The sequence below is a fragment of the Pempheris klunzingeri genome, chromosome 21 (assembly GCF_042242105.1).
Source record: "Pempheris klunzingeri isolate RE-2024b chromosome 21, fPemKlu1.hap1, whole genome shotgun sequence".
In the NCBI taxonomy this organism is placed as follows: domain Eukaryota; kingdom Metazoa; phylum Chordata; class Actinopteri; order Acropomatiformes; family Pempheridae; genus Pempheris; species Pempheris klunzingeri.
In genome coordinates, this window is record NC_092032.1 from 12,477,672 (window position 1) to 12,493,366 (window position 15,695).

At 39.1% G+C, this 15,695-nt stretch overlaps 3 protein-coding genes across 3 annotated transcripts; 2 read left to right on the plus strand and 1 right to left on the minus strand.

Moving 5' to 3' along the window:
• The first annotated feature begins 3,146 nt into the window (after window positions 1-3,146).
• Window positions 3,147-8,406, plus strand: LOC139221416 (stefin-2-like). Its single transcript, XM_070853343.1, has 6 exons — window positions 3,147-3,269; window positions 3,362-3,466; window positions 3,779-3,898; window positions 7,887-7,901; window positions 7,990-8,091; window positions 8,246-8,406. Exons 1-6 carry the CDS (start codon window positions 3,210-3,212, stop codon window positions 8,372-8,374), a joined length of 531 nt encoding a protein of 176 aa, XP_070709444.1. The 5' UTR covers window positions 3,147-3,209; the 3' UTR covers window positions 8,375-8,406.
• Window positions 8,407-9,060: 654 nt separating this feature from the next.
• On the minus strand, window positions 9,061-11,939 carry mix23 (mitochondrial matrix import factor 23). The gene is made up of 5 exons (XM_070853150.1): window positions 11,861-11,939; window positions 10,879-11,004; window positions 10,619-10,765; window positions 9,463-9,522; window positions 9,061-9,376 (listed from the first exon to the last, which is right to left on the minus strand). The coding sequence occupies exons 1-5, from the start codon at window positions 11,909-11,911 to the stop codon at window positions 9,326-9,328; spliced, it is 435 nt and encodes a 144-aa protein (XP_070709251.1). The 5' UTR covers window positions 11,912-11,939; the 3' UTR covers window positions 9,061-9,325.
• Window positions 11,940-12,387: 448 nt separating this feature from the next.
• fam162a (family with sequence similarity 162 member A) lies at window positions 12,388-15,610 on the plus strand. Its single transcript, XM_070852643.1, has 5 exons — window positions 12,388-12,514; window positions 13,236-13,337; window positions 13,807-13,918; window positions 14,488-14,596; window positions 14,758-15,610. Exons 1-5 carry the CDS (start codon window positions 12,472-12,474, stop codon window positions 14,872-14,874), a joined length of 483 nt encoding a protein of 160 aa, XP_070708744.1. The 5' UTR covers window positions 12,388-12,471; the 3' UTR covers window positions 14,875-15,610.
• Window positions 15,611-15,695: the final 85 nt, after the last annotated feature.

Below are 15,695 nucleotides of genomic sequence, written 5' to 3' on the forward strand. Positions count from 1 at the left end.
TGAAAATCCTCACCTGTTAACACACACATAACTGCATATAACTTAATAGTAAAGTATATTATATATAGTGTGTAATGATCCTGAGATAAAGGAGCAGAGCATTTTAAATGAGACTGCAGGAATTTGGCGAAGAAGAACTTTTGGCAAGAAAGCAAATGCACCTATTCCCCATAATGTTACATTTTATCAAATCATGCAAATTGTTTTGATGCCAAATGTGTCAAATCAGGGCTTCTTTACTTTCCTGATAAAAATCTGGTTACATTTTTTAATGTCAAAGCTTGCCTCAGATGATGACGGTTTATCTGAACCTGGCATACAAATTAGTCTTAAAGTCTTTAAGAGTTATCATTTGCACAGCTTTGCACAATTGTTCAACAGAGTACAGTTGTTTGGTGACGGCATTTCAGGTCAGCACTTGTTACTTGTAAATACTTGTAGGTCATTGAACTTCCTCATTTCACATGTGTATTTTGTGAGGTTGAGAGCTTCTCCGCACCCTTTGTTACTGCACAAATACGCGAAACATGTAAGAAATCTTTCATCCTCTTACACATCCTACGTATCAGTTGAAGGAATTACTCAACAGTTCCTCAGAATTTTCTTAGCAGTGCAGTTGCAACATCTGAAGACATTTTGGGTGAAATAACTGGGTGGTTAGCACTGTTGCCTCTCAGCAAGAAGGTTCCAGGTTTGAATCCCGGTTTGAACCTGGGTCTTTCTGTGTGGAGTTTGAATGTTCTCCCCGTGCTAGCGTGGGTTCTCTCCGAGTACTACGGCTTCCTCCCACACTGTATGTCCTGTGTGTCTTTGTGTGTATGTCCAGTCCTGTGTGTACCCCGAAGTCAGCTGGGATTGACTCCAGTTCCCCCGCGACCCTGACGGATAAGCGGTATAGATAATGGATGGATGGATAGATGTGTAAGTGCAGCTCTCATAATTCTGGTGAATTGCCCAAATTTGGTGTATTGTTTTTCACACATATTCTGGTGCATCTTCAAAGCAGCTATAATCAGTATAATAGCTTTATATTAACAAATGATCAAATAACTAAAAATATGAGTGTTTAAGTGTTGAACTAAAACGTCCATAGTGAGGCTGATACTGAGTAGTTTGCTTCTCACACACCCTCTCCTCTGTGGCCTGGTGGTTAGTTAACGTCTCCTTCCCCAGAATTTTGCCTCTTGGAGTAAATACAGGCTTATCTTATCTTACCTTACTTCAAATTAATAATGACCAAGTGTTCTGGAGGCGTTCAAACAAAGTGTATTTTATTTCTGTCTCCATCAAATTGATTTCCTCAAAGATCATTTTGACAACTTTCAGATAAACAAACATTATTTTGCATGTCAATGAAATATTTCGCATGTATGGAGTTTTAGAAATTTCAGGCCTTTAGGAGAGAGATTGTTTTTTTATTTGCAATTCTAGATTTTGATAAAATTTTCTCATATTTTAGTATGAAGCATAAAGGCATTTATTGGCAGGAAAGTGGAAAATGTAGTAACTGTCACCGTTTCCATACACCACTTTGTGGTACTTGTATGTTACTACAAAATACAATTTGACTGGGACAAAAACATACAAACGCACAGTGACTGAAATGCAACATTAGATTGTTGAATGTATTCCTTTAAATGAAACATTATGACTTTGGCCATAGGTTTTGAGTGAAATCCTTTCACACTATTGGATCTCCATGTAATTTGGGACAGATACTTCAGGTCACTCTCAGAATTAGTTGTAATTACTGAGGTGAGCCTTCCCTCTAGCACCATCATCAGAACAAAGTATCAGTTTGTACAGTACTTTGGTTGTTAGATGGCTTGTTCTTCAGAATTTTAGCTGTAGGGGGAAATAAAGGCTTGTCTTATATTATTCATAGATCATTGCCACCCTCCTACAACCTGAGAGGGACACACCCTCCCGGCTGGAGAGAGATGCATCCATCAACACTGATAGGTGTGATGTCACTCACCTGAGAGGAACCCGAGGGGAATTGACAGGACCTGGCACTCCCTACCAGCTCCTAGGAACTCACAGTGGCTGAATTTGCCCTCACTTTGTCCCTGTACCGTTATATAATTTGTTCCACCCTTCCCTGACTTCAGGTCAGAGCTACTTATAATAATATAATAACTACTTGTCCCTGATTCTTGATCTGACTTTGTGTTTCTGTGGCAACACTTCAGGCTGTTGATTTCACCACTACTACTTGCTCCACCTGTGGTAGAACCCACATCAGACCTACTTGTGCTCCTTACCCAACTAAGCGCAGTTTGAGTACATACCTCACTACCCCATTACAATCAATGCTCTAGCTTCTGTCTTAAAAAACTCACCCAGACCGCCAGTTTGTTAACTTCCTCATATAAGAGTTCACACAGATTTGCAGGTTGTACCTGATTTATCTCACACAATTCACAATTTTCAATTAGTTATCTCTGAGTCCAACACTGTCGACAGTCTCCAAAGGAAATTAAAGACGGATTTGCTCACATTTACAGTCAGTCTGATAGGCATAGCTAGGGAAATCCTCAGGAAAAAAAGAGACTTACGCTGAGCCAGGGTTATCCCACTCCCCGCATCACCTCATCCCCCCCTCTGGACTTTCACCTCCCATAAGTGTTGAACGTTGGACATCAGAGAAAAAGTAAGAAGACTTAAGTCCTTGATTGTTGTGTGTTTCATGGCTGTTGAAACTGTTTCAAATTACCAGTCGTACAGTATGTTTTCACTCTCTAAATAATCAGCTCTGCAAAGCAGTAGTAAAACACTGATTTTACAGCACTTGTCAGCACTGAAACAGTGTCAGAAAATAATAGTTATAGAGTACATTTGTACTCTCCAAGTGTTCAAATGTCACTCGATATTTAGAGTATACATTTTACCCTGTTGACAGTGAACAGGGCTGTATATACTGAAGGTGGTGTTGAATGTACTCTTTTACAGTATATTATACACTGTGATATTGGCTGTGTAGAAATGTGGAAATAAATTCATACCAGAGGAAGAAAACCAACCAATGTCATGTGAGGGTTGTAGTCACTCATGTAGCTCCACCCAACATGTAGTGGAGCCACCTTCAGGTCTGCCCAGCGGTGGTTAATCTGTATAAATACATGTGTGTTTGATAAACAGTTAAAACACTTGAGACACATTAAAGCAGGCAGTTCACTTCTCTGTTAACTTCAACAGAATTTGTGACAATGGAACAGTGGAGTGAGACAAAGGATGCCACTGAGGAAACTCAGAGGATCTGTGATCAGGTGAGCTTCAGTCTACCTTTTTTCTTCTCAACCTCCACAAACACAAGTCTGTGCTCTGCATTTACATCACATTTTATTTAATTCATATACAGGTGAAGCCCCAAGTGGAGGAAAAGACAAAGAAGAAATATGAGGCATACAAAGCATTTGAATACAGGATGCAGACATTGTGTGGAGGGACAAACTACCTCATCAAGGTAATTGATAATGTTATATTATTTATTTGAAAGAAAAGTAAAAAGCCTCAGATATATGGACTGAATTAACTGTGACATCTAGGTGACTCATTAAACACTGCTCCTTACTGCTCAACAACACAACATCCTGATGAATATATTGTGTGTTCAGTGTTCAGCATGGGAGGAGAACTGCTGACGCTTACAGAGCAAACAAGATATACTCTGCAATACCAAACAAAACAAACTACAAATTAACTACGAGTTTATGTCCAGTTTTAGATTACCTTTCATTTTATACAAGCAAACCTAATGAAGATTCTTCTCCCACAGGTTCAAGTTGGAAGAGTGAGCTACATTCATCTGAGTGTCAACAGTCCTTTTTATGACGGGTACGAACAACAGTTTGATCTGAAAGGTGTAGAGGAGGACAAAACCAAAGAAGACCCCCTCGTACCTTTCTAAAGTCAAACACTTACAGGCTGCAACATCATATTAAAATGCTCTGCTTCTGTATTCTGAAATGATTCTACCCTACGATGTTCCTTCAAAGTTAGAGATGAAGACAGTTGGTGTTTGGAAACAGCAAGTTGAATCCATTACTTTCTCAAGGAAAAATAAAGAGAGCATAAATGTATTTTCACATGTCTTTTGTGGTTCTTATGTGCAGCAATTTCTTTTCTTTTGAGAAGTCTGATTTTGAAAATAAGCATAGTCTCAGCTGGCAGAGACGGTTAGAATTAAATTTAGAAATCCTTTTAGTGTACACAAACCTTAACATGGACGTAGACTTTTAACATCACTGTAATCAAATATTACAAGATTTCTGATCACACAGACAGGAAACATTTTCTTGAGGAGAAAAAACTATTTCATACATTAAAACAATTTTAACATAAACTTCTACACATATGATTTTTAAAACTCCATGCATGCAGAGATTTAGACTGAATGCAGCATAATGCTTATTTATTTGAAAACATTCAAAATGATCCATGAAGAGATGAAAATTTGACAGACAATAAAATACACTTTGTTTGAACGCCTTCTGAACAATTTACTCTCGGAGGTGTCTAACCACCAGGCCATAGAGGACATCACGCTGCATAATTTCTCACACCAGCCCTTGGAAGACTCTCAAGTGAAGATAACTGTCTCCTCCTGCATGAACCTGCAGGGAAAAGACAATAAAATTGGACTACTAAATGAATATAATCATCTTGTCATCTTGTCTTGTCTCACAGTAAGGGTCATCTAACATCTGGGATCAGTTTAACAACTGGACTGCCCTGCTATGAACTACTTCATAAGATACATCAAAAGATCATCAAGAGGATAAGTGGGCAGTGCGATTAGTCAGTCAGTTAATCTGAAGCCTTTAAACATTTATTAAAACATCACAAAATTAGTTATCTTGATGAAGAAGTTTGTTCCAGCCACAATCAATTTCTCATGTGTCTTCTTTGTTTTGTCCCCTACTTGGGCCTTTATGAAAACACAGCACATCCAGACTGATATGCAAAGTATAGCATGTAGAGATTTTGGAGAAAAAAAGTGAATTAAAGCTCACCTGATCACAGATCTTCTGAGTTTCCTCAGTAGCATTTTAACTTAAATTGACTGAGATTGTAACTGTTGTAAATTGCAACTGTGTATCAAATACAGTATATACTGGGTACCAATCCCTGCATGTTCACTGGAAAGTGGCTCCATGTTGGGTGGTATGTGTAACGTGTGTAGGTGTTTTCCCACAAATTCCAGCTTGCAGGTTCGTCTGTCCAACTCCCCTCAGAAATCAGTGGATCAACAACAGCCGGCATTAATGCAAAGTACAACGATGAAAATCAAATCAGAACAGACATTGTTTTTTAAATGATTCTTTTTACAACTTTCTCTTAAATGCCATCATATGCTGTATCTGGTGAGACATTACAAATCAACATCTGAACATAATATTCATGTAAAGGAATTTGTGGTATGATAACTTCTGGATGGAGGCAGATCGGTTTCATGCGATAACATACCCGTAGGCACTGAAAGAGGCAACTCCATGAGCTGGGAAATGGCGTTCCCTGCATCTTTGTCTTCGATATTAAAGGAGACAATTCAGTTGCTTTACTCCAAATAAAAATAATGATTTCATGAAGACATTTTATTTCATTATCCTTGGCTCCGAATAAAGTTTATCTATTGAATGTTGAAATTGATGTACAGAATCAATCAGTCTTTATTATTTTAGTTACAGTATTCCTGTTTCTATTCTGACTGGCTCTGTTTAGGTTTCAGTGAAATGTCCACCAGTGATAAGCCATTTTGATAGCTGTTTTACTTTCTTTTATCTGTGTCATCTGTGTGCCTCTGCAATGAGAAAACTTGAACACATTTTAAGAATTAAAATGGTGGCTCTGATGTTTGACATTTTGGGTGGAGCTGGAGTATTTATGTGGTCACTGTTGCTCATCTTTTATGAATTACTCCCCAATTCCAGTTTAGTTTGATGCTTCCCAAGAACTGTATCCTTCCAACTGTGTAAATCAGATTCTGATCATCTGACATTTCTTTAAAGCAGCTATACATCAACACTTTTATATTAGTAAAAGATCAAATAATGACACAAATATGAAATGTGTTGCTTGTAGTGACAAACTCACAGATAATTATCTCTGTATTCTGCAGCTCCCCTCAGCTCTATGGAGCATTTATCCACTCACTGGTGAACATAGTGGAGCATCATATTTCACTTAACATTCATCAAGTGGACAAAAGCCGGATTCCAAATGAATGTTAAGGAAAGAAGTAATGCAATTCCTGTTTTTAACACGAGAGGGAACCAAACAACAAAGATTATTCATACGTTTTGTAGCTGATAAGAAGAGAAATGAAAATATATCTTAATCCCAGATATCATTTTAGTGTGATTGGTGACACTTAAATGAGACAGACAATTCAGCCAAGAGAACTTGTTTATGTCAGGAAAGCATTTCATCATTTGGCTATACAGTTGCACTCAAAATTATTCAACCCCCATTGCAAATTAGGTGTAATTTACAAACTTTCAGCTGAGATCAATGAACAGCTCAAACAAGAACACCTGCAATAGCTCAGCATAACTAATATTACAGGTGGTTTCTCCATATTGAGCACAACATGTCACATTTAATGACTACAACAGTCTCAAAATTATTTAACCCCTTCTTGACAAGCATCAGTACACACAGTGTGTGCCTCATTCTTCTTCCTCCAGACATACCGCTGATCCAAAGACCTGAAAAGTTCCAGTTTTGTTTCATTGCTCCTCGGAACAGAATTCCAAAAACTTCTGTGGCCTATTTATGTGGTTTAGAGCATATTGGAGCTGACTTCTCTTGTGCTTTTGGATCAGTGGTGGTGTACATCTTTGAGTTTGGACATGGACCCCTTCAGTGTTTAGTATGCGCCTTACTGTAGAAACTGAAAGCCAGTCTTTCTTTAGCTTTGAACTTGTGAACTATGCTTTCAACAGCATCTCAAGGAACATTCAGTGCCTTTGCTGTCTTTTTTTTTTAATCCTTTTCCTTGTTTGTGCAAGACAATGATTTCCTCTCTTAACTTTTTGGACAATTTTCTTGACTTCTTGACTAATTTTAAGACTGCATTAGTTGCAATACGTGGCATATTGTATTGAATTGAAGCCACCTGTAATATTAGTTGTGTTGAGCTATTTCAATTGCTCTTGTTTGAGTTGTTCATTGATCACAGCTAAAAGTTTGTAAATTTCGCCAATAATCCTAATTTGCAATGGGGGTTGAATAATTCTGTACAAAATGTTTTTTGGTTGACGGACTGTCAGAAGTAACTGAATAAGAAAATGTTTCCTGGTTTGTGTCATCAGAACTAACACCATGAGGAAGTTTTTGACTTGTACAATTGAGTGAAATAAAATAAAATCTAGATGGTTTGTGTAAAAGAAAAGAAGCATAAGAAATATATAAAGATGTGTTTTTGCTTTCTTTATTATTCCTTTAGAAAGTGGTGGATTCAACTTGTGTCGTGAATGTACACCTACGCTATATGCTATAATGTCTATTTTATCATTTCATATTATTGTTATTGCTGTCTTATTGGTATGGTAAAAAAGGACTTTGAGTGATATTCCAGCAAAATTGATTATCGTGCTTCCAGAAGTGATATGAATACTTGTGTTTGTAGACATGCTTGGCTCAGAAAAGGTGAATATAAACTTAGCTATCATACTATTTCCTGTTTTCAACCATAGTGTTTCCAGAAATGATATGAACACTTGTGTTTGTAGGCATGCTTGGCTCAGATAAGGGGAATGAAAACCTGGCATATCATACCATTTACAGTTTTCAACAAGCTCCACCCAACATGTAGTGGAACCACCTTTAGATGTGCCCAGTGGTAGTGTTTGATAAACAATTAAAACACTTGAGACATTCAGAGGATCTGTGATCAGGTGAGCTTCAGTCTACCTTCATTCTTCACAACCTCCACACACAACTCTGCTCTGCATTTACATCACATTTTACTTCATTCATACACAGGTGAAGCCCCTGGTGCAGGCAAAGACAGACAAGATCTATGAGGAATTCAGAGCAATTCAGTACAGGGAGCAGGTTGTGGCTGGAGTCATCTATGTTATCAAGGTAATTATTGTTATTATATTACTTCATTTGAAAGAGAAGTGAAAAGCTTCAGATTTATGGACTGAATTAAATGTGACTGCTCCTCACTGCTCAACAAAACAACATCCGGATGAATTTAACAATTTAGATGTCCAATTGTCCTCTTTTCCCACAGGTCGATGTTGGAGGACGGAAATTCATTCATCTGAAAGTCCTACAAGTTCTTCCCTGTAACGGAGGAGGATTGGAGCTGCTCGGTTTACAGCAGGACAAAACCAAAGAAGAACCCCTTGTACCTTTCTAAAGTTGAACACTTGGTTATATTCGTTTGTTGATTTGAACAGCACCCACACACCCTTTTCCTTTGTAGTTTTGCTTCTTGAGTTTGTATTTTTTTTAACAATTTAAGTTCTTTGTTAATAAATAGCTCATCTGGTTATATGTTGCCTCCATAGCAAATGAGAAACAAAGAATATAACAATACAATAATAACAATGGAAAGAAGCTATAGCCGTTTTAGCAGCTCTGTGAGGCTGGACTGACACACAGTGGTGCTTTAAGCCAAACAGGAGGCTCACATTAACATTGCTAACATGCTAATGTTTAGCAGGTGTAGTATTTACCAAGTTCACCATCTTAGTTTAGTGTGCTGGAATGCTAAGATTTGCTAACTAGCACTAACGTCAAAGTGCAGCTGATCCTGATGGGAATGTCATTAGCTTTGCAGGTTAAGAGTGGAACTACTTGAAAAAAAATTTACCTACCCGATGGTGCTAGATTAAAGATTGAGGATCGGCAAAATTATCAAAATTGCCCTGAGTGGGGCATGAACATCTGAACCAAATGCAATGACAATCCATCCTGTAGTTGTGGTCGACCAGCTGACCAATGTGACAGACACAGTGTAGACGTGACACAGAAAAGAGTGAGCTCCTAAAAAAAAAAAGAAAGACTCAAATAACTGAAATCACAGACAACAAGCATCGCTTCAAAATGTTTCATTGTCCTCTTAAAAAACTCTTTTTGTACAATTTTTTTTCATGTTTCTCATGAAAGAAGCGCACGGACGACGGTTTTACAGGTGTGATAATGCCATACAATAATCACAACGGAATATAGTGTGTGACGGAGGGGATGTCAGAGTGGTCTGGATGGTGAACCGCCTGCAGTCAGGACTCAGCAGAAGGTCACAGATTTGAGCTCCAGTCTGTATTAGAAACCTCGAGTGAAGCAGCTCCTCTCATCAGACGGAGCTTCACTTCACCTTCGGAGGCGTGTAGTGAATTCTGCACCTTTCACTGAAAACCTGAACAAAGGAAATCAGGAATAAATGACATGTCAGATACAGATCATAGGACATTATGGCCGAATTGCTGATAAAAGTGCGCATACCTTCAGACTTCTATCATTGACAACTTCTTCAACATTCAGCTCTGACTGCATAAGCTTTAACTGAAAAAAAGGATGGAGAAATTCATTACTCACTGTAGTATTTTCACTCAATGTAGGGTGACCGAAGAGCTGTAATATTAATATTAGACAAAATGCTTGGGTATGGCGCCAAAGTCTCATATAGTGATAGGGAAACCCCTGCTGTATAAATGTTGGCGACATTCCCATGTAAATGCAACAGGCAATTATCGAGGCCGTGTCCATATATTGTAGAACAAGTCAGTAAAGTCATCATCTTCACTCACACCTCCAGTTTGTAACACAGGCTTTCTATTAGAAATGTTGAATCTCTATGCCTGATGCGAGACAACCTCGATGACATCATTACGACATCATCATTTAAAAAAATAAAAAAAACTTTAGATAGCTCCCCCCATTATAAAACTGTTTTCACAGTTCAAGTAATTCATTTCAAACGTTTTGTTGTCATATGTACAGAAAAAAACAAGCTTCACCGCACAATGAAATTCTTGCTTTGCCCTTTCGCCGTAAATGCTGCTTCAGGATTGAAAAAATAGATAGATAAATCAATACATAGAAAAAGAAAGGAGAGAAAGAAATAAGTAAGTAAGTAAAATATGTAATGCTCCCCATGGCAGGTAAACTGAATATAAGGGTGTGGAATAGGTGGAGTGCCCAGTTAAAAAAAAAGAAAAGTACACGTAAGTGTGGCTTTCAGGTAACAACGTTCTGGTTCTTCTCTGTGGCTGTGAGCAGTTTTGCAGTTTTTATTCAGCTACTACTTACTGAAGAAATAGTCCCTATGAAAACTGTGCACAAAGTGTTTGGCAGATTGTCCTGAATAATTGGGACACTGTTTCTATAAATCTTCATCGCTGTTGAGTCACTTTTCAATACTTTAAGCACCACTAATGAAAATGTAGTTGACTGATATGGCAGAAGAGGTACTGTGCATGTCAAATTACAACCATCTACACAGCTCAGATTAAGTGAGAAAACATTTTGTTTTTGTGATGTGGGTGAACTGAGTCTAATCCCCTCTGAATGAGGAGGGTTTTTCCGCGAGTCTTCCTGTTGGCTCACATGTACAGCTCTGTTGAGTTTGAAGCCCTCTAGTGTTAGAAACAGGACTTACTTTGGTCTGCTCTTTTCTGAGCTGTTTGATGAGTGCCAGGTTTTCGCTATCTTTTGCTCTTTCATCACGCAGGTGTCCCACCACCTCAGATGTTTGGGCTATACAGGACTTGATAGCTTTCTCTCTGCTCAGATGAGCCTCCATCATCTGTGGAACACATGAGAATATTATTGGAAAGCAGTTGCTAAGGTTTGGCATGAAAAAGCTAGGAGGCCGTGCTACCACAGCCATACAGACACATTATTTTAGTCATCACTCACAGATTCATATAGTTGTTTGCATGTTTGTGTGGCATCCACTTTTCCTGAGAAGGAGACTGTGGGCACAGTGGTGTTCAGGGCATGAACAATGCGGTCATCTATGGTGCGCATCACCTTCAGCACCTCCTGAAACAAACACACAGCGAAGTGAAGAGTCAGTCGGCAGGAGGAAGACCTTCAAAACCACGAAAATTACTCGTTATGCTGCAATATGCAACTTTCTCTGGTTATCACAGCCCAGCCTAATGCCTTAGAAACTACAAACTAAATCTGGCCAACAGATAAACCCAGCATGTCCCCACAAGTAACTGAAGATTCAACTGCAAAATATCTTAAGATATGATAGATTTGTGCGCAAATACAGGCAATTAAAAGCAAAAGGCAAACAAAGTGGCACGGACAAGAACTGCTCATAACTGCAAGATGTTTCAGCCTGACTCCACGATTTTTGTGCTCCATTTGCCCTTCAACAAACTAACTATCAGCTAACAAATGTTCACATCTCTGCTATAAGTGGCTCCCGGATTTCCTTTGAATAAAAATGCAAATTCAAGATTATGCAAAACAGTGGCTCAGGAACATTTTGGTTTGTGGCCCATAAATTGAAGCATTGCATACTTCTGACCCCCATAACAAGAGAAACTGAAAGTAGTCCTGTTTAGTTGGACAGTGATAAAGTTTGAGGCATCTAAAGTGAAGAGTGCCAATGCAGGTTAGGTATCAGATGTTGTCCGGGTGTGTTCATCTGGAGACCCGCGAGAGGGACTTTTTAAACCACATGCTGCTTGTTTTGCTTGTTCTCAGCCTGTTGGTCCTAATCTGGCTCCTTGAACTCTTGCAGATACAGTGAGACCATTATTCATTCTTTGGATAATTTGATGAATAAACAACACTGCATGTGAACTACCGAGACGTTTCGATAGGGACAGCTGCCATGCCATGACAAGTGGGCATAGATCGATTAATCCGTCGGTAAAATTACCTGAAACATTGAAAAGTCCTCACAGTTTAAAGTTCCATCGGGCGCCGCCATAGTGGCCTACAGGGTCCTCTCCTGTCACAACACGAGGTGACTGTTCAAAACAGTGCCTGACGGAAACACTCCTCGGTCGAGCTAGATAATATATAACCACGTTACATAATAATGTCCATAGTCATTGTTGATATTAGTAATGCTATGTTAAATGCCATATTTCTATTTACGTACCATCTAAGTAATGCGAGCAGTTACGTTAACAGTAACCTGTGATGAAATAAACCGGTGTGGTGTCATAGCCTGTTCCCCATCGATTTTTGTTTCTCAACTAAACTTAAACCCAACCGGTCAACTTTGCGCTAAACCATAATCAGACATAAATCTCTAACTACAGCCACGGGGAGTAAACACTTTTGGTATGGGAGGGGCGGATTACTTGTATTAATTACTTGATTTGTTTGTGATCAGGCATACGGCATAGGCTCCCACGCTTATGTGACGGGGTCCTATTAGGCTGTTTGTGGTTCGTCTCTTGACTTTCAACAGCTGACGGAAGTGTTGGGACGCACTTTAATGGTTTAACGAACACGTTTTACCTCAAGTACTGGAAAAAAAACATGAACTTCGCCCGATCTCGCCTTTCCATCGGCAGATTTCTAGGTTCGTATCGTTAAATATCTTGAATTCCGGTTAATAAGCGTCTCCATCTGTAACTTAGCGCTAATCGTTTAATTAGCAGCTGCAGTTGTTAAAATCGCACACTAACATTGATTCATATGTTTTATCATTTCTACCAGATGTTCAGGTAGCCCAGGTTATGTTGGTTGTCTTAGTTCCTGTATTGTGAAATTTGTAGTTCAGGTTTAATCATCGAATACAAATACTTTGACCTGGCAAACATTTTTATTGTGTTGTATGATATTTCCAGGCTTTGTTGATCTGACACACCTCCGTCTTGCACCTTCATGTTTTATGATGTATCTTGTGAGATGATTTACGTGTGTAATGAGCTGAAATGATTTATTTAGATTAGCTCTTAAGGAATCTTTTAAGCCAAAATGTCAGATATTTCGCTTTTCCAGTCCCTCAGTTGTGAGGATTCGCTGCTTTTCTTTGTCTGCTGTGGTGGTAAATTGAACCCTGTTGGCTTCTGGACTGCTGATTGAACAAAACAAAAAAAAACAAAACTTGAGGAATCCACACTGGACTTTAGTAAATAAAGATGGGCGTTTTCCCTCAATTTTCGGATATTTTCTGGACCAAATGATTACTTGAGAAAACATTAAGCAAGTTAACCAATATCAAAAAGAGTCATTGGTCCTAGTTGTGATTTGTCGTAGATCCAATGCATTCATGTTTTTTTGCATTTTTTTCTCACCAGGTCAGAGGTGCAGACAGGCCACTGAAACATGGAGCTACAGAGGGATGTGTAATAAACCGCAGGATGCCAAAGCAGAGCCTCCACCTGCAGCTCCAGCATACAGTAGGCTTCTTGATCGCAGCATCTGTTTTGTTTTTTGTGTGGTCCATGCCCAGATTCAGTTCAGCCTCAGACATTTAACACTAAGTATTTCACCTCTAATCCAGAATACAATTATATGGTTGATAAAACTGGAATGTGATCAACAATAGCTTTAAAAGGGGGAAAGTGATGGCTCAAAGTTATCTGCTGTGAAAATTCCACATAAATGACATCCACATTTGTTTGTCTATTTCAAGTAGTCCCAGAACAAGTCAGAAAGATGAAAGGTCCTCATCTCACTGGTGGTTGGTGGGTTTTGTACATCACAGTACACAAGTGTGTAAGTTTTCTTTAGTCCCAGAGGGAGGAGGGACACAGGAAGAGGGGTGATGGAGCTTAGGATCGGGGCTTGTGAAACAGAACTTCCAATGTTTTGCTCAAGATGAGGATTTGTGGACTTAGAACTCTGTTTGTTTGTTCTGTCATGCAGGATCGGGTCACGGTTTTAAACTCCCAGGCCACAGACCCTCCAACTTTGACAGGAAGTGCCTGGTCTGGTCAGGGCGCTTCAAGACAGCAGACCAGATACCAGAGGTTGTGTCGTAAGTTGACTCTTCCTGTTTATACCAGACCTCCCATCACACTCGCATCTGATTGGCTCTTTGCTTGATTTATTTAAGATACTTAACAAAAACAGAGCAAACTAACTGGATGAGTCGCGCTGCTGCTGCGGGTAGCTGATGTTCCATAATGACTGCACTTCAAACAAGGCGTCTGTTTGTGTCTGGAGGTAATTAATGTGGTTCATGACATCAGGTTGGAGATCATATCTGATCTGCTGCAGTGATAAAGGACCTGAGTGTCACGTATACAAACGGCAGACCCCCCCCACCTCCTGTGCAGTATAAAACAATGTAATTATGTTGTAATCAACATGTGACAGAAGAGACAGAGAAGCATGATTGGCTGCAGGTGATTGTTGACATGACTGGCATCATGTGAAGGGATACGCACATCACTTTTAATAATGTGCTGAGCTTAAAAACGGCACAAAGTATACTCAAACATGCACATGGATGTGTTCCTAATTAGTGCTAGATGATTTTGTTTTTGGAAGTATTTAAATATCTGGCTACACTGATGTTTGTTTGTGCACCTGTCTGTGCCATAGGGTGGAGATGATTGATGCTGCAAGAAACAAAGTCAGAGTGAAAATCTGCTATTTGATGATTGTGGCCACATTAGGGGGCTGCCTGCTGATGGTGTACCTGGGAAAAAACGTGAGTGACAATAGATGAATGTTTTCCCTGTAGTTAAACACTTTACAACCATGTGATAGATCAGTTTTTTTCCTCTGCATGTATAAAAGAACCATTTTGTTCCGCTCAGAATATCATGTAGAGCATCAGTCATTTCCTCAAATCTCATCTGTAATTTGCAGGCTGCAGCCAGGCACGAGTCCCTGACAAGTCAAAACATGGAGAGGAAAGCTAGATGGAGAGATGAAACACGGAGGGAGAGGGAAGCTGCCGCTGCCCTGGCTGAGAAGGCTCAGTGATGGAGAACGACTAGTCCCCACAAAACCAAGTCTGTTTTCCGGCAAAACTGGGGCAATAGTGTCGCCCCTTTCACTGTATGTATCACAACTTCAGGGCTCTCCACTCCTTTGAAGAAGCAGAGTGACCAAAAGTTATTAGATGTACTTTTGTCACCTGGAGATCAACCATTTACACAATCATGGATTATTTAGTAATTTTGAAACCTAAAATAAGGTTTTATCTTTTCAGTGAATATACTGACGTTATAAACTGGCACCTTTTTTGAGGAAACGGCAGTTAAGTGTTTGTGGCGGTAACATTTGGTCACAGTCTGACGTAATGGAGGTTTCTTTGCATTTACTACAGAGCAAAATGATTTTCAGACTACAAATTAGCAGAGCACACTCCCTAAATCTAATTTCCGGTTGGAATTAACAAAGTTCTGTATGTCTCTATGCTTCTAGTAAATGTTGCTATGCTTCTCTCCAATATAAATGACTTAGATTAACCCTCTGTTTTTAAATTTGCCTCTGAGGCAGTTATCTGCCTGGTAAAGACAGTTCAGCCTTAAAGGGTTTTGAATAGTCTTCAGTTTTCTTCTGATAACATCAAGAAGTGGATTAGGTATGATTGCTTCGCATAAGGGTCAGTTATGTCCTTGTACTCATGTAATTATGCTGATTTGTTCATGACTGATGTGTCATCTGTGTTTGTATATAGTGAGCACCAAAAAGTTAAATAAAGTAATGCTTCTCAAAAATTCCCACCTGATTTAATGACCCAATTTAGTTTCATATACACTGCAAGCCTAAAGCCAAAAGCTCTAAGTCAAAGTCTTTTT